This window comes from Chaetodon auriga, chromosome 3 (genome assembly GCF_051107435.1).
Source record: "Chaetodon auriga isolate fChaAug3 chromosome 3, fChaAug3.hap1, whole genome shotgun sequence".
Taxonomy (NCBI): Eukaryota; Metazoa; Chordata; class Actinopteri; order Chaetodontiformes; family Chaetodontidae; genus Chaetodon; species Chaetodon auriga.
Window position 1 is genome coordinate 2459685 of NC_135076.1, and position 27206 is coordinate 2486890.

General features: G+C 39.7%; 1 protein-coding gene across 1 annotated transcript in view; it reads right to left on the reverse strand.

Moving 5' to 3' along the window:
• Positions 1-1322: 1322 nt before the first annotated feature.
• st3gal3a (ST3 beta-galactoside alpha-2,3-sialyltransferase 3a) overlaps positions 1323-27206 on the reverse strand; it is a 49253-nt gene continuing 23369 nt past the window's right edge. Inside the window, exons 8-12 of the mRNA XM_076722963.1 lie at positions 25108-25203; positions 22378-22564; positions 11625-11771; positions 11089-11235; positions 1323-5182 (exon numbers count right to left, since the gene is read on the reverse strand). Of these exons, the coding sequence (XP_076579078.1) occupies positions 5078-5182; positions 11089-11235; positions 11625-11771; positions 22378-22564; positions 25108-25203 (682 nt within the window). The 3' untranslated portion in view covers positions 1323-5077. The remainder of the gene's footprint in view (positions 5183-11088; positions 11236-11624; positions 11772-22377; positions 22565-25107; positions 25204-27206) is intronic.

Consider the following 27206-nt stretch of genomic DNA (forward strand, 5'->3'; position numbering starts at 1 on the left):
AGCATCTCTTCTCTAAGTCAGCATGATCTCAGACTTTTATTCAGACTTTTATTCAAAACCTTTGCAGAGTTTATTAAGTTAAATATCTGATTACTGACTTGAAGCTTAACTGAATCACTATTAACAGACTGGGTTGAAAGACTCAAACAAATCCAGAAGAAACAAAGTGTTCATTGAAACAGTCAATCATTCTTTAAGAAAATAAAGAAGTCCTCAGTATTCTTCTTTCACACATCAATGGGGCCTCTGCAATGAGAAATACTAACATAATGACAAATGGTTTCCCTTAGCTTGCTTGTCCTCTCTAAATGGTAATTACTCTGAGTGTAACACAGTTGACTTATAAACAGTTCTGCTTTAACTTGACTGAGCACACAATGACTCACTGCAGCCTTCACGTTTACCTCCATTCACTCATAAACATCTGCCTAGTGCTCAACCCTTTGTATAAAACAGCACCTGGATACTGTGACTGGAGCTCAGATGATCAGTGACAGTGTGTACAACAGGACAACACAGGCTGACTGCAGCACGTTGGTCCAACTGTAGGTGTCAACACTGCACAAACATCTCTGTGTTACAAGTCATTTGGTCCTTTGCTGGGTCTAAAAATCTGAAAAAACCAACAATGTTTCATCTATTTCCAATACAAACCAACTTTTCAAAGGTTTTTAAGATTCTATAAGACAGTAGTACAAAAATAAAGAGTCATTTTAAGCTTTGAAGATTAGGGTGCAGGCGATTGTTGAATTAGAGATGTGTTTCTCATTTTAGTTCTGGTGAGAATTATTTAATAATGCAAATCAGTGTTCCTGTCCTTTTTTCCTTTGAAGTTTGCTGTCCTTGCTCTTAGAAATACATGATTCAGTGGCACATTGGTAGATTTGTTGAGAACGCGCATTTCTTTGTTTGTAGCACTGATCATTGCTGACAGTTATTAAATGCAGGAATCCATGGCTGAATGTATGTGTTCTAGTAGATCCTATTCTTTGATTATTCAAAAATCTTCGAGAACCCAAGTTCAGATTTTACTCTGAGTGAAATCAGCTGTTTTTTTCACTTGTCGAAAATTCTGTGCTTGAACCATTTTGTGTAATACTTACGCCTCTTTGAAAATCACAATAATTAGAAAACAATCCCTGCTGTGCTATTAATGTCCGTACACATTTCTATTTGGATTAACGGATGATAAATCCACAATGATTTTAAAATTCCTTCAAAAGTTTCTTCTTCTTCTTCTTCTTCTTTTTTTTTTAACCAAAAACAGTTCAGCATGATGATTTTCAGTTCCCTTCAAATGCAACAAAACAACAGACAGAAAATTCAGCATCCTTATATCTTTATTTCATTTTTTTTAAATGTGTTCTTGTGCACGGCCTACAATAAATACAATATATGAAAACTTTGGCTTGAGCATCTGACCGGCATCACGTCCAAGAACTCCTATTGAGGTGAGCACAAACCATGCAGGCTGGATCATATAAAGCATCACACATATAGACTTCACAATACAGTTAATCTTGGTAAATAAAGTGAGATAGATTCAGTTATGTGTTCGATAGCAACAATAATCATGACTGATTTCTGGGGGCTTGAGATAGCAGCCTTTGGCAGGTCTGAGTGAAGTGATTGAGATGACGGTTTTAGTGTTCCACTGAGACTCAATCAAGAGGTGTTCAGCTGTTAACATGTAACATTAACTATTGTTTTAAATCTATGGTGATAGATTTAAAGTAATAGCTACAACCAACACAACTAACACTTGTTAAATAAGCCGTAACGGTTTCCTATAAGACAGCTGGACGTAAACAATGTACCCTGTCGTTTAGCAACGATCAACATCTTTAGTGGCGTTTCACCGGACCTTTGTGAGTAATTAACCTAGCTAACAACCGTATGGTTGCTGCTCAGTTAATCCACAGGAAAGTAAAAGCTATGTGCCCAAGCAAAAACCAGACGACAGTCATCCCAGAGCATTTTGGTACCCAGGTCATGACCCTAACCGCTAACAAGAAAGTTGTATGCTTCTATACTTTTGTATGCTTTCATTTGTTTTCTAGAGTAAAATGACATTTGAATGAGCAGGTAGTTGCTATATCTCCTGCCTCAGAGAAAGGAGAAGTGCTCACTAACACAGATTTAGACAGATTTGTGAACAATATTTGAGAGAAATGTTTTTTTGTGTGTGTATATTGAAAACGTTTTAGATCTTTGAGTTCAGCTCATGAAAAATGGGAGCAAAAACAAAAGTGTTGCGTTTATATTTTTGTTCAGTGTATATATATATATATATATACACACACACACACACACACACACACACACACACACACACCAACCAAACTACATTTGGATTGGTTTCATTTCCTTCCTTACTTCCTCACAATTATACCTATATTTTTATACTGATGACCATAATGAAAATGGTCATCTGTGTCTGAACTGCCTCGTGTTTGGGGTTCACCTTAAAGGGTCTTGTAATGCAGCTACCTGCAAATAAGATGCACTTCTGCAGGTTAAAGCTGAAGGACTTGCTGCTGGAAATGCACTTCCTGCCAGTTTTGAAGAAGTAAAAAATCCAGGCTTGCATATATGATCTCCATTACTCAACATTCTTATAATACTGTGAAAGAAGGAGACACTGACTTCTTTGAGTGGGATGGACAAATAATGTCAATGTTCACTGACAACACTGACTGATGAGGTAAGACTAGTAAATACACTAGCTGTGTCCCAATTCAGCGGCTGCATCCTTCGGAGGACCCAGCCTACCCGGTCTCCGGAGGCTGGGCCCTTCGGAGGCTCCTCCGTCGGCCGCATCAACTATCGGTAAATGAAACAGTCTAGCCTTCGGAGCATTTCGTGATTGCGTCACGACGTCATAACTTCTTCCCTCCTAACCTGGGAAAAACACATGTACGGGGTGCAGAGATGCGCCCGTACAGCTCCTATCGCTTGTAAGAGGAGCGAAATGTAGCCTATTATACAACTTACAAATTCACCTGATGTGAATATCTTCACAGTTACAATAAGATATTAGTTGACATGCGAGCTTGTAACATTAGTAAGTGAAGGGTTTTAATAAGGCTAACAGTTAACTGAGCTCCTCATATCAACAGGTCACCATTATTAAAAAAAAAACAATCGGTGCGTAAAGCATCTTGGGATATGGGAGGCCGCGAAGGATAGTAGCGATGCGTCCTCCGAATACAGGGAAAAGGAGGACGCATTTGTCGGCTGCATTTGGAGGATCCTTCAAATTTGGACGAATTGGGACAGCCTTCGCGCAGCGTTATGACGTAATCGGCCTTCAAATCCATCCTCCTGAATGCCCCTGAATTGGGACACAGCTACTGTGTTTATATAGTACTTTTCTAGTCTACCGACCATTAAAAATGCTTTAAAACACACACCATGTCGAACCATTCACCCACACACACTGATGGCACAGCCACTGGGTGCAATTCAGGGTTCAATATGTTACCCAAGGACACTTCAACAGGCATGACTGGAGGAACCAGAGATCCAGGAGGAAAGACCTAATTTAATCCTGATTTAATCCTAAAGTAAAATCACAGATTGCCTGTTAAATTGGATTTTTCCAAGACAGAAATGTTTACAAAAGAGAGCACACTACATTGGAAAAACCCAGAGCTTGTATTGTTTTAACATTTCGTTTCCTGTACTAACTCATCTGGCCGTCACAATAGTGACACTCAAAAGTATGAACGTAGATGCAGGTCACACATTGAAAATCAGATTTTAAAGACTCGGTGATGTACACCCCTCATGCCCACTGGATGTGGCAATGGTGCATTCTGGTTGCACCACAGCTTGGTCACGTCTCTACTGAAATTTGGATGTTCGCTTTTCAGAGGAACAGTGTTTTTTCTTCACCAGACACATTTCAATAATATTTTAGCGATTTCTAGAAGATTGAAAACATGTTTGCAGCTCATTTATGGTCTGTAACATATACATTGTGGTAGTGCTTTGCTGGTTTTATCTCTAATTTGTATCTGTATTTCCTGAACTGTAAATATTAGCAGGAGGAAACCTGAAGTATTCTTTCACCTTCTTCACAGACTTCAAAGGAAAAGTGACAGAAACAAACAAGAAAAACTGTTTTACTGCTTGTACATAAGACAAAGTCACTAAGAAATGAAATACATCATTGAAAATTAGGTTGAATCAATTTTCCCTAAACATAGACATTTACATACATTCATACGTGAATTTCATTATTTAGAGACAAAGGCTGCTCTGGCTGCCTTGGAGACAAAATGTGACTCTGCCACATACAGTGGACATTGGGGATGAGTCTTGAGGGATTATAGCATTTTGCTGCCATACAAAACAAAAATGATGCGACTCTGCATCACTCTAATCAGTGTGATGTTTATGCTGCTGCTGCTGCTGAGGAAGCTTGCTTGTGTTCCACAGCTTTCTAGCGTCATACTGACTCTGACCCACTCATCTAAACATGCTTTGATGGCCATGTTGCTCTGATAGGAGGGATAGATGTCAGATACTGGTCAGGGACGGTTCAGTTATGAGTCATGTAGTGTACACCCTGTTTAACACTGAAAGAGGAAGATATAAATAAGTGACTATAAGTTTGATGCAGATTACATTCAGATATGTGAGCAGAAGGACACTTGTTGAGGTATTCTTGGCACAGGCTCAATATTTAAACACAAAATCTTCATCCTCTTCTCACCTCTCCAGCCTGTAGCAGTTCTAGTAGGAGGGCAGCCTAATCTGGGTGCTGGTTTGATGGTGCTGACATACCCCTGAGCCTGGATACCAAATCCACCTGCAACTAGGACAAGCTAAATAATGCAATACAATGCAGAGGCCAATTGCTTAAAAATGTCAATCTGCAACACTGGGGCCATGTGTCCTTGTCAATAAGCCTCATATACTCACAGTCTGACCACTGGCCACTTTGTGTGACAGCTGCTGCTCTCTGCTGAGAATATGCCTTAAAGAGCATTGAGTTTCCCTCTTCAGTGTTGGAGCAGGTGGAGGTGAGCACAGTGCTACATCCAGGAGTGCTGAAGCTGAATGCACTCCATCAGCATTCTGCACCACAGATCCCACTGGTCCAGTCCTGGATAACTCCAGCCTTCACCAGCTTCACCAAGAACTCCTTCTCTTTAGATATGTTGTGAGTCCAGGACTGCAGAGAGGACAGAGACACACAGGACAAGGGGTTTGATGTAGACAGCACAGTACACAGTACATGCATTTTAGATCAACATCTCATAAAAAAATAAAATAAAAAATACAATTTACATTTACACCAAACTGAGCACAACTGTTGCAGCCTATCATGGGAATTGATAGACATATTTCTGAGAATGGTTAGCATTTTTCCCAAAAAGAATCGAGGCTTTGGATGTGATCTAAGATGGTCCATGTGTCTGCACAACACTGGTCTAGAGCTGGTATTCAAACTGTGAGGCCTGTGAGACAGGGTGGTAGTAACGACTTACATCTACTCTTGTATTTTTTTATCTCACATATTGTACTTTACTTTGCTCAGACGCTACCAGTAGCTTGCTACCTGTTTATGAGTGGCTCACTAAAGGTTCAAAGAATATGTACATACATTTCATAACACAAAGTCACTTGGTAAACCTGTTTAAATTTCTATCTTGTAATGCCGCAACATCTATTCCCTTCTCACAATAAATGATCATTTGCCAATTAAATGAGTTACATGGTTGTCAACTTTGCTTATGTCAGAGACACAAACAAACTTTAGGAAATGTTAGCATGCTAGCAAGCACACACCAGGTGTGACAATGGCTGCAGAAAATAGAAAATGAAAATATACTATTTCCATGAGGAATATGATTTTTTTTTCATGAATGTGAAGGACACCTGTGTGTTTCATTGAGTGTGTCAGTTGATAAAATATGTACCATGGAGTGCCACTTCACCAGTCAGCAGCAAGTTTTTACAGGGTGATAGTGCTCTATGTGCTTACTAAACAAACAAAGAAGGCCAACGCAGCAACAAAGGGTTTATTTTACGTGGCGTATATCTCAACCTATTCGAGTTAAGCCCTTTGCTCCTCTTGGGTGCACAGGCCATTGACAAATATCTTCCATTTCACTCTGTTTGTGGCTTTTCGCTCAAGCTCTCTCCAGTTGAGCCCATTCTCCGACATTTCTGCCTCTACACTTCTTCTCCAGCTGTTCCTGGGGCGACCTGGGTTCTTGGTTTGTTCTTTTCCACAGGTCCACGTTGTTGTCTTTCCACCAGATGTTTAATATCCTTCTGAGGCAGGTGTTGATGAATGTTTGCAGTCTGTGTGTTGTGTGTTTTATTGTTCTCCATGTTTCGGATCCATACAGCATTATTTGTTTGATGTTGGAATTGAAGAGGCGTATCTTAGTGTTGGTGGAGATGTTTTTTGATATATCCCAACCTACTGGAGCTCAAAAAGCCCTTCACCAAGGGTGGGATCAGGCTGTGGCAAGGAGAGTGTCAGTGCTGTCTGTGGATTTAGTGGAGCAGCTAAAATGAGACATGGGCAGGTTTAAATAGTTTTCCATCCAGTATGATTAGTCAGTTGATCCAGTGATCTGAACCAGCTCGCCGTCTTCAATCTGATTGTGTTTAATCGCTTTTCCATAGAAGAAGAGTTTGTTGGTTTTTTTCCAGCGGAGTTGATATTTACAATGCTGTGAAATACTACAATAAGAAAAATAAAAAAAGATGTTGAAACACTCGTGCCTGTAACAACTGATGACAACTGGCCAGGTTAGAGTTTCTCGTAAAGTTCCACTTCAACAAAATATTTGACTTTACAAAACTCACATTAATGAACCTCTTGTTGGACGTCTTGACCCCTTCCCATTCCTGTAAAATTAGCCTAAAAGGCCTGTCCAAGGCATACCCAAAGAAAATTGAAAGCTGTTCTTGAATCATCTGGAGTACATGCATATTTTTCTTTTTCTTTTTCTTTTGAAATGTAACACTCTGAAGTTTAATCCCCAGCAGTCACAATCACCCTTTTTTCATTTCCGCCTGAATATATTTTTGCCAAGAGTTGCCTCCAGATGACTGTATCTGGGACTTATTAGCTGGAAAACATAATGGGACCACAGTATGAAGCCTTACCGTAGCCCAAGTTCAATAAAAATTGCTAACAATACCACAGAAAATTCACTTTTTACCTGTTTTTGTAACAGCATGCTTAGGCGTTCTATTTATTTATAGTCATGGTAAACATCTAATCTAATATATTTAATTCTGTTTATATTTCATTTAAACTCCTGTGTGATATCCCCATTTCCACTGAATTCCTTGATTTGGCTGTAAATTACCCACTGAGTCAGCACATCTTCATTTTCAGAATTTCATTTGCTATACAAAGTGCCAGTCATTCAGTTTAACTAAATGTTATTTATAAAACTACAAATCACATAAGAAGTTGAAGAGCTGATAGAGAGAGAGAGAGAGAGAGAGAGAGAGAGAGAGAGAGAGAGAGAGAGAGAGGTGAAGGGGTGGACAGAAATGCAATTTCTGTATGTGTGTATATATATATATATTTTTTTTTTATTTTTTTTTTTTCTGGCAGTCTGACAGTCAAGACAGGAAACATTGGGAGGGAGTGAGGAAAAATTACATAATGAAATTACAATGAAAGGCTCTGATCAAATAATGAGCTATTATGGTTACAATCATTCCAGCAAGTTGAGGCACAGGACCAGTGGGATCACCCCATATTCCTGGAGAGTTAGCATGGCTGCCGTCATATAAAACACAAACACATCATCCATCTCCATTAACATATGATCTGTTTTTAAATACTTCATCTGGATAATGACATCTGATCACAGGCCTTTGCATTTCCACCTGGTATTAATACTGAATGAGAACACTTACAGTCTTGTTTCTCTTCACATTGTAATCCGATCTCAGTATGTAAGGTGAGGGTCACGTGACAGCCAGAGACAGCTGAAGCCATCTGTTGGCTACTTTTCAGTAACCTTGTTAACTGACAAATTTTATACTGTAAGAAGGTAATCAGAGCCAATGGAGAAGATTCCTAACATTAGTTGTCAAATGTCAATATCTGAGCGATAACTTAAGCCTTACCAAAGCTCTAAACCCATTCATTCCCAAAACCCCCCACTTAAGGAATATTGCCGGAGTCAGACACGGAAAAGAGAGAAATTTGAGGATTTCAAGTCAGGATTCAGAGTACTTTCTCTTAGAATACCCTCCAGCTGATCCAGAAGGCTGCAGCACATGTTCTGACAAAAGCAAGACAAAGAGATCGTATTTCTCCAATATTGTTCACTCTGCACTGGATCCCTGTAAAATCAATAATAGAACTTAAAATCCTTCTCCTTACTGACAATTCCTACAAATTCCTACTGCCAGAGTCTTCAGCTATCAAGCTCCTCTCCTGAGGAACCATCTTTCAGTCTTGTTCCAGGGGAGAGACATCCTCTCTATGTTTAACAGTTGTCTTAAAACTTTCCTTTTCAACAAGCTTACAATTAGGGCTGGCTCAAATTGCCTTGGACCAGCACCCAGTTATGCTGCTACAGGACTAGACTGGCGGGGGACTTCCAATGATACACTGCGTTTCTCTATTTTTCTCTCCCTCTTTATCTGCTCCCTTTCATGTCATACCAAGACATGCTACTAACTTAGCTTCTTCCAAAGAGTCTTTGTGCTCTGTCGTCTCACAAGTTCCCATGGATCGTGGTTAAACCTGGATTGTGAATTACAGCTACGTCTCCTGCCATGGTCCTGCCTGACATCCACTGCAATTGCTCCCAGTATTAGTCATTCTTTCATTATTGTTACATCCGTAGTGTTGCATGTGCACACATTATCTGTTACTAATATGTAGATGTGCTGCATTTTATATATATATCTATATACTATTTTATTATTATTAGAGCTGTCATTGTTACTGTCATTGTGATTCTGTACAAATAAGTTTATTATTGTTGTTGTTGCATCATTAATGGCTTAAGTCATTTTTCAAGTAAATTTTTCTATCATTTTCAACTCGATTTCTCTCATTAATATCTGGGTTCTGGACTGTTGGTCAGACAAAACAAGACAAAAATTAAAATGTGACCTTGGACTAACTGAGTCACTAAAAAAAATAAATGGCAGATTAATCTATAACAAAAACTGTTGTGAGTTTCTGTCCTAAATTACATCATCGAAGAGTTTTGCTGTGCACAAACAGACATGAGTCTGAAATGCACATACCAACATTTGGAATGTGTTACTTTAGGGTGAATTTCCCTGTTGATATCCTCTGACTGACAGTTAATTGACAGTGTTGCGTTTTCAAGAGGATAACTGCCTTCTGCATTATCACAGGCATAGCTGGTTCTTGTTTGAAGCCTGCAAGGGCAGAAAAAGCTAAGTGGAGAAGGACAGAGAGACAGAATGAGAAAGAGAGAAAAACTGAAAGGGGGATAAAAAAACCCCAAATGATTATAGTAAAGCAAAAATAAAGACAGAATTAAAGTTAGACAGAATTCTTTCCTCTGCACTCTAAGCTTGTCTGGACAGCAGAGATGAAATGTTTCGGGCTTTGATTGGTCTAGACCAGATGCTAACTCCATACTTGCACAGACATGAGAGTGACATTGATCTTCTCATGTTACTCTTTGAATACCTATGAATCCTAATGTTTTCAGTGGCACATTTTGAGCTCTCTTTACGCACAAGAGCTGTAAAAGTTTAGAGAAAATATGAGCCTAATGCTGAATGAGCCGGGATGTGTTCACACCTGTGTTATGTAATATATGTTGTAGGAAAAGGAGGAAATGGAAATTTAGCACAAGTTGCAGGACTTTCACTTTTACTTTTTCTAGTACTGGCACGGCGCTGAAAGTGCAGAGATAGATCTGGCTCTATGACACAAAGCTTTCACCATCTGCACGAATGTGCATGTGCACCTGTATGTGGCAACAGTGAATGGGGATGCACTCTGAAATGACCTGTGACCTGTGGCTAAAGTCTACCGTCAAGGGCTAGATTTTCTAAAGCCTGAAAACAGAGCCATGAGGAGGTTAAGGAGTCTAGTTTTCTCTCAGACCACTTGAATTACAATAAGCTGAAAGGATATTATGGAATGTTTTCCAAATGACGCCATAAATATACTACCTACCACATGCTGGCGAGTACTGGCTCTTTCTTCAGGTGAGGATTGGATTCAAGGATCCATTAAAGGTGCTTTACACTGACAATTATATGGAAAATTCAGATTCAGAGTTCTTACAGTGATCAGTTTAAAGTGCTGATATGATGTCGGAGAGTTTAAAGGAAAACAAAGAAAGCTCTTTTTACCAGCTTGGCAACTACCACGTTACCTGCCAGCTGCCTCTGCGAAATGAGGAGAGGTGATCACTTAGATCAGTTATTTAGAGCGACCCACAACTCTGCTGGTGTTTGTGAACATATTACTAAGCAGACAATAGTTTCTTCTTTGTTGTTTGGCCACCTTATGGAATTAGCAATAACTAGCTAAAGCTTAGTGAATGGGCAGCAATTAAGAATTTCCCCTCTTTCAGCTTATTAAGTGTTAATCATTTAAGTTCTGATTAAAACTGTGGCTCTCGCAATTTAAATAATTGATTGTGAATTCGGACCGTGTAATTTTCAACCACTCAGAATAAAAAAAAAAACTCATAATGGTGTTGGTCTCACACCACAATCCTCCAAAAGTCAGATGTGAGTCATAGGAAGCTCAGGTCCACTCAGTGCTGGGTTTCTCCTGTATTATTAAAGGAGGCGGCTAACTAGTGGTAATAACAAAATAAGCAATAAGAAAGTTATCTTCAGGCATCAACAAATGTTTTTCTGATTCTGAATAACCAGACCTTTCAAAAGTCACAGTAAAAGGCAGTTAATCCATACAGAGTGCTGAGGTCACACGTTTGTCCGGGCAACATTTAAAATGTCAGCCCTCTGTTAGGCTGTTTGAAACTGAAGTGAGATAGCACACTATTTCTAGTTTCCTGCCATTAAGATATTGCACCAAACAAATTACAGTACTAACATTGTGGTATCTTACCAAATCAGGTCTTTAGTTACCTCTTTGATGGCCGACATCCTGATCTTCTCATAATAATGTAGAGGGGCATGGGGGGTGCTCATGTTGTAGCCAAATCCAGCCACAGCTACTTCATCACAGTTATGAAGGGCCATTGTTATGGCAACTGTCCCCAGGGTTGGGATATTCTGAAAAACATATAAAGAGTTTGCACGGCAGCCGAGCCATGACCTGTATCAGAGAACATGTGTAGTGTACATGTGAATCTATTGCAAGGGAGCCTTACCTAGACTGTATGGTTATTGTGTGGATCTCTTACAGATGTGAAATCTGAAGCATGGTTCTATTTATAACAGCCTAATGGTAACACTGTTTGTTTTCAGACTGTGTTCAGGCTCCCTGCAGCATCTGCTGTGTGTTCACAGAGGCCTTCATAATGCAAACAGACATTGGAGTCAGCTACCACAGGTCCTTACCATTAACTCACTGCTGTATGTGAAACAGCTCACTGTTCTTGCTACATCTCTACCTAGAAGTCAACAGAAACTGACTGCTAGGAAAACAACAGCTCTCTCACCCCTCTGCCCATCTGTCCATTGTTGTGAGGTAAGCCAATCAGCTTGAAGGAGGCCTCTTGGATGAAGTAGGGGTTTAGGATGCGCATGTCACTGGGCTCCCTTGGAACGTGCCTGGCCACTGACTTCCAGAACCCATCAGTGCTGCGCTGAGAGATAAACAGTAAAGAAATTAAATAGTGTGCTTAGTGTGACCCTCATGCTGAACAAAATGTGCATACAATCAAATCATAGACACAAAACAAATACACAAATAATATAATCAAATACAGTTTACAGTTTGCCTACTACATACCAATTCCTTTTTAAAAAAAAGTTAAACTAGATAGCAGAATAGATAACTAAATAATTAACTAAATAGCAGCAGAATAACAGAAAGACTGCCAATGTATCAATGGTGAACAAGCTTGTTGTTGTTATAAGAAATGGTAAAAAAGATACATATGTCCAGGTGCCTGATGGGATGGGGATGGGTGATAGATCAAAGAATGGGGCCTTGTGCCCAAAATGTCACACAGCATCAAAATCCTTCTAATGGGAACTGCTTGGTGTACAGATCTATTTGTTTCAACTCAAGTTTGTGGCCTTGTCAAGAAATCAGATTTCAATGCTGTCTCCTTACTGAAGTGATTTAATTTCAAGAAAATTAGCTTAAAGCTGCTTCAATTAATATGTTTTTAAATGGAATAAAAATCTGAAACATTAAATTTAATGATGACATTTAATGTCAAAGCTGTCACTCAGGATGAACCCACAGAGGCTTACATATCACCAAGCTCTGTAGCTTGACAGAGCTTCTTTCAGCTCATTGTTTTGGTTTTGTGGGCTGGTTTCTAGCAGTGACAGGGAGATGTTTTCAGTGAAAAAGCTCTAATAAACCCACTGTACACTCCTTGCCCAGCACCAAACAGCAGATGCTGTTAGAGAATAGCTAGTGAGCACATTGGAACATTTAGTGGATGAGCCAGATATTTTTCAAAGGAGCTGATGGAGATAAAACCAGAGCTAAAGCTAAATGCTGAACTCACATTCATCAAACACAAACACAACTCAAGTGGGGTGGTAATGTTGCTCTGTGCAATGTATAAATAGGGCAATGTTTGCCAAGATGTTAGCTATTAGAGTCTCATAATTTGTCAGGGCTATGTGACTGTCAACTTTCATTGAGTTCTTCTGGTCAAAACCCAATTAATGCAGCTTTAAGTGCCACACGGTGCATAAAGGGGGGCTTTTTATCTATTATTTTGAAACTGAAACTACAACTACCTAAGAACCTAAATTTTCATGATACTGGATTTTTGAGGCATAAACATGTAACATAAAGAAAAGCTTTGAGTTAAAATCCCTTAAAGTTGATATATGTAATAAGTGTGACATTGTATAGTTGAAAAAGTCACATTTCTGTACTGACGTTTACTATTAACTTAAGTGTGACTCACATACCAATACTGATTTATCTCTTATAAGATAATAATATCCAATATGTTGGTCTGTATGATTTATTTATAAAACACAAAAAGGCTTTGTTGTGTTACAAATGTTTTTTTCAGAATTCAGAATTGTAATTTTCAAAAGATTTAAAATTCTTTCTATCCTTCTGTTTACTGCAGTAGCAATATACACAATTTCCGTTTCTTTAAGAAAGTGGCACTACTGGTAGTAGTGGTAATCTGAAATGTTAATGCTGGATAATTTCTATTTACATTGACACAGTGAATAGTGGTCAGTTTTTACAACAATCACCTGGTGGGGTGAGATGTAAGGTGGAAAACATGATGGCGCTTAAGCAACTTTGTGAAAGCAATACCCTGAGCTGAAGCCTCTCCGGTCAACACCATTAAATCACTGATGAAAAACAAGTGGAGCAAACGAAGCCAGTCAGAGGAGGAAGCCCCTGTATCAGTATACCTGGGGTCATTACACTAATCATCAGCAGGCTGCTCAGCAATCCTGATGCCTCTTTATGAGCAGTTACTGGGATACCTGCCACTGAGTTCGCTGAGGTATGCTGAAGGGGAGGGCAAGGAGACACCAAACAGCAATGATATGAGCTTACTACCATTGCACTGTTACCCTGTTAGACTGTAAGCTCCTCACTGACAGATAAGATGGTAATCCTGTCTGAATAAGACCATTCTGCTCGTCTATCTGAGTTGGAAACCCAACACCTCTACTTTGCTGGCAGCACTGGAAGAACACAACAGTCATCTGCACAGAGCAGACAGGATCAAATGACAAGCAATTCTCACATCCTTTTAATAACAGTATCAGTGTGTTTACATACACTCACTCCAGACAAATCCATATCAAGCGTCATAAGCATGGTGTTATTAGCATATGAATAAGAGGTATACCATATAATTATAACTAAGTAATTTAAGTGTCAAAGATATTGTCAAACATCCGATCCAATATTTCTACATCTACTAGATATACTGACAAACATTTTGTATAGACAATTTAAATTATGGTTCCCAGGCTGTATCCTAACAACTTAAGTGATCACCTGATTTTCCTCTTGTGGCACCATGAGCATGCAAGAAAACATATAACCAGACAAGGCAGATAAAATAAGGAAAAGGCCAGGGCCATGAGCACGAAGGAAGTAAAGACAATGCAATGAATAAGATCAAATAAATAGGGATAAAAACAGTATAGATAAAACATATATCAAACATTTCCCAAGCCTTTGACAAAAAGTTTTAAGAAGAGATTTAAAAGAAGTCAGAGATTTAGTCTGTCTGAGTTCACTGGACAGATTGTTCCATAATGTAATACCAAAAATCACCCTGAGTCACAAACTGTGACCTTGGCTTAACCAGCAGGGCTCTATCTGTGGATCTTAGTGGTCGAGAGGACACAGAAAATCAGAGATGTATTTAAGACCATTTAAATTTCTGGTACTGAGTCGAACAGCAGCATTTTGTACCAGCTGGAGACAGTGGAGGGAGCCCTGGCTGATACCAGTGTATAGAGTACAATGCATTGCAGTAATCAAACTGTGAATAGATACATGCACAACTTTTTGTTGATTGGCAATTGAATAAAATGACCTAATTTTAGACATTAACTTCAGCTGGAAAAAACATGACAAAACAACACTCATCAATGTGTGATTGTAAGGTTGCTATAATCTGAAGGTTTTACCAGCATGTATAACTGTCATCGGCATAAAAATGGTAAAACACATCACGATTTTGCATAACCTGGCAAAGAAGGGGACCAAGAACTGAGCCTTGAGGAACACCAAAATTCAACTGAACCATTGAGAAAGAAGAGTGACAGAAAAAGTTCTGATGGAGAAGCTTGTGTGTAATATGCTAAGAGGGGAGCCCTTGATGCCTACCTAGGTCTCCAAATGATGTAAAAGGATACTGAGATTGACTGCGTCAAAAGTAGCACTTAAATGTAAGAAAACTTAAATCGAGCAGTCGCCTCTGTCTACAGTTAATGGTAGGTCATTAGTAACATTAACAAGTGCTGTCTCGATACTATTATTATTCAAAAAAGATATGAGATGGGATAAAAATACTTTCTCCAGAATTTTAGATAACCTGGAGACAGTTTGGAGATTGGTCTGTAGTTACTTAGAAGACAGGGGGTCCAAATCGGGTTTTCTGAACACTGGGCATGCTTAAAACTTTCTGGAAAAGAACAAGAGGTCAGACAGTTGTTAAATGGGAGAGTGTACTGCCTAACACTGAAATTCTGATGTGTTGAAACTGGATAAAAACAGCAGAATAGACATAGGGAATGGAAAGAATGCAAAGGTCAGGCGGGATATGGGATCTCATATTCTACACCTTCGTTACAAAATAAGTGAGGACTTTTTTTGGACAGCTCAATATTGGATGAAGGACCAGAAGTGGAGGGATCACTAATAACAGAATGAGTCATCTTAAAGAGAACTTCATGATTATGTTTGTTTTTACACATCAGTTCGGAAAATGAATCCTATCTTGTATCCTTAACTGCTTTCTGATAAACTCCCATTTGGCTTTTTAGGGAGTCATGTGTTATTTCAAACTTTTTGACTTTCCATCGTTGTTCAGATTTTCAGTCTCTTTGGGGCTTGAGTGCGATCATTCAGCCAGGGTAGGGTATTTGATTTTAGTTTACTGATTTTAAATGGTGCAATTTGGTCGAGGATAGATAGGTAAGGATCATTTAATTACTTTACCAGTGGCTCTGGATTGAGATGTGATACAGTTGAATAAAAGAGTAACTTAAAAGCATCACAGAATTTAACTACAGAGTCAGCACTGACTCAGCTCTGCTCACTCCCGCAAAATCTGCCAGAAACTTGGGTTTCATGATTGATGACCAACTAACTTTGAAAGAGCATGTGGCCTCTGTTGCTCGGTCATGCTGATTTGCCCTGTACAACATCAGGAAGATCAGATCCTACCTGTCTAAGCATGCAACACAACTCCTAGTACAAGTGCCAGTACTATCACGCCTTTACTATTCTAATTCCTTATTGACAGGGCTCCCAGCACGTTCATTAAAACCCTTGCAGATGATCCAGAATGCAGCGGCTTGCCTGGTCTTTAACCAGCCCAAACGAGTGCATGTCACTCCGCTGTTCATATCCCTCCACTGGCTCCCAGTTGCTGCACGCATCAAGTATAAGCCGTTGATGCTCGCCTACAAAATTGCCACCAAAACCGCTCCGACCTACCTGAACTCCCTCACTCAGGTTTATGCTCCCTCCTGCTCACTATGCTCTGCTCTGGAAAGCTGCCTGGTGTTCCCAGCTCAAAAATGCCCTAAGTCTATAGCTAGACTGTTTTCTTTGGTAGTTCTCTGGTGGTGGAACGAGTTACCAAACTCCATTTGTTCAGCAGAGTCCCTCTCAATCTTTAGAAAAAAACTAAAAACCAAGCTCGTTACTGAACACCTACTTTCTTAAGAAAAACCCCAAAAAACTCTCTGTTCACTCTATGCAGTCTATACATTACTTCGTAGCACTGCCTCATAGCACCTATGTCCAATTGGACCAGAATTTTGCATTTGCACTAACTCTTTTTGATCTCTTCTGTCTTGCTTAGGTGTCCTTCAAGTGGATAAAAATAGTGCCTTGATTGACATATCTTAAACACTTGTATTCGCCTACCAAATAAGCTGGTAAGTGCTATTAGCAACAATTACGCAATGGTACCTCCTATCACAGATAATAGTAATGGTGGTTTTCTTTTTAAATACTGATTCCCAAGAAGGTTGTTCAGAATAAGATAAGACTTTATTGATCCCACACCGTAATCAGTCGTTACAGCCAGCAAGCATTACAAAGAACAAACACAGTGGCATAAAGAAGTGTACAGGAAACAGAATAGAAAAACAACTATGTATACGTACATTTGTACAGATTACAAAAAATAGTAAATGCCATAACATCCTACTGCCATAAAAAGTACTATTGCCAATATTCTTATGCCAGTCTCATATACACTTGGCTGCCATTTTATTAAGTCAGCCTAGCTTGCAGCTCAATATACACTATATTGCCAAAAGTATTAGCTCACCTGCCTTGACTTGCATATGAACTTAAGTGACATCCCATTCTTAATCCATAGGGTTTAATATGACATTGGCCCACCCTTTGCAGCTATAACAGCTTCAACTCTTCTGGGAAGGCTTTCCACAAGATTTAGGAGTGTGTTTATGGGAATTTTTGACCATTCTTCCAGAGGCGCATTTGTAAGGTCACACACTGATGTTAGATGAGAAGTCCTGGCTCTCAGTCTCCGCTCTAATTCATCCCAAAGGTGTTCTATCGGGTTGAGGTCAGGACTCTGTGCAGGCCAGTCAAGTTCATCCACACCAAACTCTCTTATCCATGTCTTTATGGACCTTGCTTTGTGCACTGGTGCACATTCATGTTGGAACTGGAAGGGGCCATCCCCAAACTGTTCCCACAAAGTTGGGAGCATGGAATTGTCCAAAATCTCTTGGTATCCTGAAGCATTCAGAATTCCTTTCACTGGAACTAAGGGGCCAAGCCCAACTCCTAAAAAGCAACCCCACACCATAATCCCCCTCCATCCAACTTTACACTTGGCGCAATGCAGTCAGACAAGTACCGTTCTCTTGGCAACTGCCAAACCCAGACTTGTCCATCAGATCGCCAGATGGTGAAGCGTGATTCGTCACTCCAGAGAACGTGTCTCCACTGCTCTAGAGTCCAGTGGCAGGGTCCTTTACACCACTGCATTTAACGATTTGCATTGCACTTGGTGATGTGTGGCTTGGATGCAGCTGCTCGGCCATGGAAACCCATTCCATGAAGCTCTCTACGCACTATTCTTGAGCTAATCTGAAGGCCACATGAAGTTTGGAGGTCTGTAGCAATTGACTTTGCAGAAAGTTGGTAGCCTCTGTGCACTATGCGCCTCAGCATCCACTGACCCTGCTCCATCATTTTACGTGGCCTACCACTTCGTGGCTGAGTTGCTGTCCTTCCCAATCACTTCCACTTTGTTATAATCCCACTGGCAGTTGACTGGAATATTTAGGAGCGAGGAAATTTCATGACTGGACTTGTTGCACAGGTGGCATCCTATCACAGTACCACGCTGGAATTCACTGAGCTCCTGAGAGCGACCCATTCTTTCACAAGTGTTTGTAGAAACAATCTGCATACTTTGGTGCTTGATTTTATACACCTGTGGCCATGGAAGTGATTGGAACACCTGATTTCAATTATTTGGATAGGTGAGTGAATACTTTTGGCAATATAGTGTAACAGTCCACCACTAAATCCTGCCTTCATGAAGGTTTTTCTTGAGGTGATGATTCAACTTTATGCTCACTTTGGAGGCTGCAGTTTGTTTTGCTGTTGAATTGTATTATGTTATATTTACTCTCCTTACGTCGGCATTAATGAGATTAAAACAAATATATCTTTGTCAGATCTGTCAGTGTTTTATCACAATAACAAATCTCTTAACCTAGAATCTTATTAGCAAAGGGCAACTTTCTGGTAGCATTTTATCCTTTTTAGCCAGTGCTGACCATTGCTTTTATGTCAGCTGTAGATTGTGTTTGTGCAAATCTGAGTCTGTCAGGGCAAAAGATTGTGAGGCAGAAGGAGCATCACTCTCTGACAACGCCCAGAGTGAGGAGTCTCCTACACAGAGCATGAGTGAGGACAACAGAGTGAGGAGTCTCCTACACAGATGTACGGCAGCAGTCATCACAGTACTTGTTTTTATTCTCCCATTTTTATCTATGAGGTCTATGAGCATTTGACCTGATTTGCTCTACTGTCAGGAAAGAGGAATGGAGCGGGAGTACAAAGCAGGCATGTTGTGAGTTTGGTTGCAGGAATGTGTTACATTCCCACTCAAGCATGCACAAACATAAAGACTGTACTTAAAGCTAGTTGTTGAAAGATATGACAGCAGAGGAGGTAGCCTTGGTATGTTGGGATGATGTTGACACTTATAAAAACTATCTAAAAGCCTAAACAGAGGGACAATATTGATATGCAGATATAATTACTGGAATTATTACCCTCATATATGCTCAGGTAACTGTCCCTCTCCACTACAATTTCAGGTATTGAACAGTGAGTATCAAGTGATCAAGACAGACCCCTCTACATACAAAATCTCAGTTGGTGTTGTTTTCCTCGTTCCTTATTACATTTTAAATCACCTAACTTTATTTCTACAAACAACTGCTACTATTACTGCTACTGTAGTTAGAGTGAAGAAGCACACACTCTCAGGGATTACTTTTACACATAATATATATTTGCATAATATTTTTCATTTAGTTTGAAAAATTAAGATGTTATTTTATCATAGAATATAGAAATTCAGGGCGGCACGGTAGTAGGTAGGTAGTGCGCGTGCCTCACAGCAAGAAGGTTGCTGGTTCGAACCCTGGGTCGGGCAGGGCCTTTCTGTGTGAAGTTTGCATGTTCTTCCCGTGCATGCGTGGGTTCTCTCCGGGCACTCCGGACCAAAAACATGCTCCTTACTCACTCTAAATTCACTCTAAATTGTCCGTAGGTGTGAGTGTGAGTGTGTGAGTTGTCTGTCTGTGTGTCTGTGTATGTAACCCTGCGATCGGCTGGCGACCGGTTCAGGGTGTACCCCGCCTCTCGCCCATTGCTAGCTGGGTTAGGTTCCAGCCCCCCGCAACCCGCAGCCCCAGCCCCCCGAAATCGAATGCGCGGGTATAGAAGATGAATGAATGAATGAATATAGAAATTCAACAGTAAGAATTAAATGAAGGCAGAAGTGTGAGTGTGAGTGAGTCTGAGGGTGAGGAGTTGTGTGTGCTGTGAAAAAAATGGCAGAGGGAAAGAGTGCTGACTGCAGGCTGATGAAGCTCATACACAGTTATATTTCCATTTAGATGTTACACAATTTTTAATTCTGTGAAGGAAAACTGGCTGAGATCCTGAAAAAGACTTTTGCTTTTTTGTATTATATATGTACATATTTATATCAGGCCCCATTCCAACCTTGGGGAAAGGAATTGAATCTTTCAACTCATGGGATAAATTTTAATTGACAATTTCAGTATCTTTTGAAACTGTTAAGACCGCTTTAGACCTGATGGGAGTGCATCTAAACCTCACTTGTTGCAGACTGCGCGGTACCAACCTTCTCATGCTCTTAGCATGCTGTACCAAAATAAGAATGCACAGTCAGCCTGCACAGGCGGGTAAGACTGACCTGATCCTCTGCTGCAAATCACCCAAGCTATTCAGAGGGTGTCTCTATCCAGTCAGCTATTCAATGCCTCCCCTTCATCACATTCAAATCCTCCCCTTCATCACATTTATCCAGGGACCCGACATCCCCCTTCCCCACCTCCACAACATTCACTAATCAAGGACTTAGTTTAAGATGCCACAATGAGGCTCAATCAAACTGGTGAACTACTAAACAACAGTAAACACAGACATCATCACTCTATCTATGTCTATCAGAAATGAGACAGACACCATGCCACTTCCATAAATATACCAGTGATCTTAAACAGTTGGCGGCATGGTCAAACACATCATGGCAATCACAGACCATCTGGTAGCTGTCTCTTAAATTTGTCAATGTTCAGCCACAGTCAGTCTCCTGTCTCGTCATAGAATCCCTGCAGTTGAAATTAACTCTTTTCAAAGTCAGATCATTACTAACAAACCCTTTCTGGTTAATGATCTGTTAACTGAAAAGAATTAGCACTTTATGCTTTTAATTGAGACTTAGCTAAACAGCACCACTGGTGTGGCGACAATGATAGAGGCTTGGCCTCCAAATTATATTTTTTATCAGTCAGTCAAACAAAAAAGAAAGGATGAGGGATTACAGCCATTTTTCCACATAGTTTGTGTGTAATTACGTTGACCTGGGTGAATGTCTATCATTTAACTATCTTGCTCTTGAGCTTTAAGCAGAATTATCAGTGCTCATCATCACATTGTAATTATCACCAAGATATTCATCAGTGTTTATGTAGGAATTCTCAGATCTGATCATACTTGGTATCTCTAGATATGACAGATTAATCTTCAATGGAGAGACCTAAATATTTATATCAACAGAAAGAATGACTCCAAAGCTACAGCACGTGAATTTACTGGACAGCTTTGACTTGTAATATAAATGAAGCCACTCATCAGCATAGTAACATTATGGACCTGGTGATAACAACAGGGTTAAACACTGACAATTTTTCAGTATTAGACCAGTAATGACCTGTTCCTGCTTCTGATTATTGCTTATTACTATTATTCAGTGGTTTTATTTTCCATCTTGTGTTATGCATGTGCTATGCATCTTACTTTTACTATTATTATGAAGTGGGTTTTACTCTCCATCTTATTTTACATTTATTTTCTATCTCTGTTTTTATGTTCATTCTATGTCTTTTTTATGAGAAGCACGTGGTGCATGGGATTTCTTTGCTGTAAAGCACTTTGAGCTGCATGTCTTGTATGAAAGGTGCGACAAAAGTTTATTAGTATTATTTTATTGAGTAATATATGCGTTTCTATCAACCTACAGTATGTGAATATATTCAAGAGAGTGTAATAATTATTTGATAATCAAATAATTATCAAATAATAGCAACATCAGAACTTTTTATCATTGCTTCCCATCATTTGTGTCTCTTTGAATGAATAATTGGATCTCTTCTGATCCACGTGCTATAGTAGTTACAATATATATAATAGTTCAAAAACACAAATGTCTACCTAATGGTGTCAGGGGATCACGATGGGTGCTTTACATTCTGCTAAATATGCTTCCTCCCATCTTTTTCACTCTGTCCTTTTGTCCTGACTTGGAAACTGATTGAGGTCTGCCATCATCAAGGGTGTTCCAATCCCTTGAATATGTGTCACTGGAGACAAGGAGAGAGGAGGCTCCCAGAGTAGCTGTGCATCATGAGTAGTTGCCCTCTCCTCAAAATAACACTGGAATGAGCGAGGATTTCCTCTATCCTGCAGATGCGAGTGCCATCAATAGAACCACACTGCTAGCCTGGCTGTTTCCGTCAGAGTTTATCACATCTTCTGTTTCTGACTTTTTTTGATATTTGTGTAGTTTATCTGGTGTTTCCACTAAGGATTTTCAATGTGCAAATCAAAAACAATTGTGCATAAAAACAACTGGATAGAAACATTCTCACCGTCCATGCCACAAAACTGAGTGAGTCAGTCACCCATATCATCAAGTGTCTGGCAACAGGTACATTCGCTGGTGCAGTTGCGAAATAAGCAGTTTTCAGCTGACTTACCAGCCTCTGGTTGAAGACCATGTGTCGGAGCCACTTAAAGTCCAGAGCTTTAAAGGCAGAGAGTACAAACAGAGACTGAGTCTCGTAGCGTTCCGTCTTCTGGATGGCACCCTCGGGATAGGTGATCCTCATGGTGGTCTTGGAGCCGACATCTTTCTCAAAGCCTTTCACTGGGGCCTCATTTAACCTGTATGACACAGCTGCACAATCAATCAATCATAAAATACGGTGTCCAAAATAATCAAAACAGGTAATTTTTTTTTTAAATCTGTAATTGTACATTATCAAATTACTAAATACAAAAGCTTACAGGATAAATCAGATCACATTATCAGGATGTCAGAGTCCTAATGCTCTTTTATAGTGCGCTGACATGTCTTAGCTAAAGCAATTTGTTTGTATCGTATTTACTGCTGTAACAATGTCTTCACGTTGCCTTCCTTGCAAGGTCTCTCTTGAAGAAAAAAAAATGTAAATCTCAATTTGTTTTTGATATTCATACTCACAGATTACCAAGAAAAAAAAAGAAAAGGAAAAAAAACTACAAACCTTAAACCCCAATTACATATGAGACCAGTTCATACAAAGAGTCTGAGACCAACAACAGAGTGAACTTGGAATCAATATGGTGACAGTAGTTATGGGATGGGCTATACTATCATCAAAAAACAAAAACATCCAGGCTTTCAGTTCCCAGAACTGAACTGAACTGAACTGAACTGAACTGAACTGAATTGAACTGAACTGAACTCAACTGAACTGAACTCAACTCAACTCAACTCAACGAGAAGAAGAGGGTCTTTCAATCAGGGAACAAAGATGAGCTGAGGAGTGTGCAGTGGGAGCTGAACTGGGGGGGGGGCAAGCTGACATTGATCATGGAGAACCCATCCCATCCCCTGCATGAGACGGTGGGGGGCTTAAGCAGCTCCTTCATTAACAGACTGCTGCATCCAGTCCGTAAGAAAGAACGCTAGACCGCAGGTCCTTCATCTCAACAGCTGTCAGACGATAACTCCAGCATCGTGTAAAGTAGCACTGTGTTGATGCTGTCTTTCTTAATTCTACATCATAAACCCACTTTTGTTTTGCACTACTGTTATCAAGGCTAATATCTGCTCACATTTATCCATTTCATCTGGTGCAATTGTTAAGTTGTATATTTCTCTCAACTGTGCAATAACACTATTTCTTATCCATATTGGCAACAGTACTTTTATAAACTGTGTATATTGTGCATATACATAGACCTAGTACTTCTCACGTGCAATACATGTCATTAGTTAGTTTTCTCGTAAGAATATTAGCAACAGTACTGTTGGCAGTAGCATTTTTTATGGCATTTACAATTCTTTTTTTTAGAATCTGTACAAATGTACATAGTTGTTTTTTCTATTCTGTACCCTGTATAATATTTTGCCCTGTATTCCATTATACCTCTTTAAGCCACTGTGCTTGCTCTTTGTAATACCTGCCGGCTGTAATGACTACATTTCCCAATAAAGTCTTATCTTATCTTATCTTATCTTATCTTATATTAACCAAATGAACACATAAAGAGACAATGAAATAATTAAATAAATATGACTAAGAAATAAAATAAATAGATACAAATATAAATTGGCATCCACTGAGATAAATATGTTTAGAATTAGAAAACTCCATTCCAGCTCTAATCTATATGTTTTTATGTATTCAGAGTATCTATTTGAAGGCTGGTTTTTACATTTATTTCACTACATTTTTATTTCCTCTCCTGTGAAGGCCTCTTTTTTTCATAGCTTAATAGAGATACAGACAGTATAAACACAACTGACAGCTATCAAGTCACACCAATAGAACCCTGATTCCAAAAAAGTTACGACACTGTGTAAAACATAAAGATCCGCAATACACATGAAGTTGTTTCAAGACTCCTCTGTTCTTTCATTTGCAACAGTATTTCACTGACCAGACCTGCTTTTCCCTGCATCTCTGCTAAGACACAGAGCAACCAATCATCATTGTTGATTCTGCCCTCAAAGGATGACTGACAAGCAAGTGTCATCCTGAAAAAAAATTTAAATCAATATACTCTGGCTGTATTAAAAGACATGAATACATTAAAAGACATAGTATAGAGATGGAATGGAGTTTTATCGTAATGGACATTTTTGTGTTTCAGTGATACTTATTTAATTAGACATACATTCAATCTGTACATTCATTTGTTGATGCAAATAATTGGCCAATCATGTAGCAGCAACTCGTAGCATAAATGCATGCAGACATGGTCAAGAGGTTCAGCTGTTGCTCAAACCAAACATCCGAATGAGGAAGAAATGTGATCTAAGTGTCTCTGACTGTGAATGATTGTTGGGGCGAGGGAGGGTGGTTTGAGAATCTCAGAAACGCAATTTTCAAGGTCACACAGTCTCTGGGGTTTACAGAGAATGCTGCTAAAAACGAAAAACATCAGTGAGGAGCAGTTTTGTGGGCAAAAATTCTGTATTTATTAGAGTGGCCAGAGGAGACTGACCAGACTGAGAGGGAGGCGACCGAGTTATCAAATAACTCAAATGTGTATTTAATTCTATTCATTTACTAGTTGATTTGTTTATTTTAGTGTCTCTTTTATCAGTAGCATTATGCCACATCTAGTTTTTCATACTCAGACTATTAGTTCAAGGAACAGAAAAAGGGGCAGTACAGTATGTGCTGTCTGTAGAATACTTCTGTGTCAAAACGTACCTGACCACCACATCAAACTCATCAATCTTCTGTCCCAGAGACTTGTTGGTGAGGATTCCTCCATTCCCTATGATGATGCACGTCTTACAGTTCATACTGTCACACACAAAAAAAAGCACCATTATGATGTGGTACAACAGCACTTCAATATTTAGTCCATATGTTATTTGAAGGACAATTATGTCTTACTGATTTTAACCAGTGGAGGTGGGAACTTGAATGAAAAGTAAAATAAGTGAAAATAAGCAGGGGAAAACTCTGCACAATTGGAGAAAATAATTCCCACCTCACTGATCATGTTGGAATATCACAATAAAGCAGTTTCTCTGTTGATCAGTGTCAGTGATAACAAAAATTCTAGACATTCTTTTGTTGCAACTATGAGTTCTGAGGAGGCTTCTACACTCTATCATTTATCTAGTATTTATTCTCAAGTAAAGTACTCTCTACGGGATTAAGAGCAGAAGTGGGACGGTTAACACAAGTCACTGTGTCACACTTTATTTAAAATTCTGATTATAAAGTGTGTACATACTGTAGACTCTGTGCAACATGTGTTTAATCTGTGCCGCTTAATTCTGGTTGGAAAAATAAACACATTCCTAATTGTCTTAGCTGGCTGATGAAACAGCGTCAGTACACGGTGTCTGCGAAACTGATGAGACCCATATTAAGACAAAAACTTCAATCCAAAGTGGAATTAAATAACATAATTACTTCCATAACTGATCTGGGAACAGTGTCAGGATAAATGGGCAGACTTAGATGGAAAAAGAAACGTTAATATGTAACATATGACGTTTTGGTTTTTAGAGAATACATGGAGGGAACTGAACCATTAGGTCCAATATTTTTAAAAGCCAAGAACCCTTCAAAGAAACAACCATTCAAAAGTTTGAAATTGCCTCCCACAAAAGCTTGATTAGGTATAGTCAGATGGCTGAGAGGACTATTCTACATTTTAGAATGCTATTTCATGTTTTTAGGTTGTTGAAAGTCTTCTTCACTAAGAGGTGTTATTTTGAAGGAAGTGAACACGCATGCAGCATTTCTGTTATTAATAACGTGCATCATGGCGACTGTCGAGAAAAAGATAGTAGAGGCGGAGTGTCAGGCTTTCCAAGAGCAATGGACAAATTATTATTTTTTGTTGAGGCAAAAGGCAAGCCAGTGTGCTTTATTTGTGAGGATGCAGTCATGATGATGACAAACAGCCTTGAGCATCATAAAAGCTCTAAACACACTAAACTGGATGAGCTGCAAATGCACTTGGATCAAGATAAAGCTCTTTGGCAGAGTTTGGATGCTCAACAAGCAGCTTTGACAAGACCACATTCTGACTGAGACAGTGTTATGCAGGCAAGTTTTGCGGTGAGCGAGCTAATAGCTTAGAAGCTGAAACCTCATTCAGAAGAAGAATTTGTGAAGGAGTGCCTTGTTGCCACTGCAGAGTTGCAAGCACCAGACAAATTAAAATTGTTCCAAAATGTCAGTTTGTCTCCAAGAACCACTGCAGAGCGGATTACTGATATTGCAGAAGATATTGAAAAAATAGGCTTCAGCTCATGAGACGGACACCCAGCCTGCTAGTCTCCTGCCAGCCCCAGTTCCTGGGTTGGCTAGCTGCCTTCCAGCTTCTGTTCTCGAGTTAGCTACCAACCAGCCTCCTTGCCTCCAGCCATGCCACGTTTCTGCATTAGGGGGCTGCCGGAGTCCACTTCTGACAACCCACCTGACTTTTAAGACAGCCCTAACGAGAAAGCAAGGCTCCTGAGGATGTCGAAGCTCTGTGTTGTCCAGCTCCCTGGTCTCTTTTCTGCTAGAACTTGCTGTGGAGCCAGACAGCCTCCAGACTACTAGCCTTGGGACTATTGACCAGTCGGCTAGCATCAAGTGCTCCTGGTTCTCAATCCACAGTCGAGCCACGCCCACCCACACCCACACCTGAGGCACTGCGGCAACAATCTTGTGAACCTGCGCTTCAGCGATCCACTGAGCAGTAACTTCAGCTGTTACCAGCTCCAGAGCTGCAGCAATCTTTAGTGTCAGTGCTGCATCTCGTAATCCTGTTGACCTGCAGAAATCTCCTCATCCTGCTG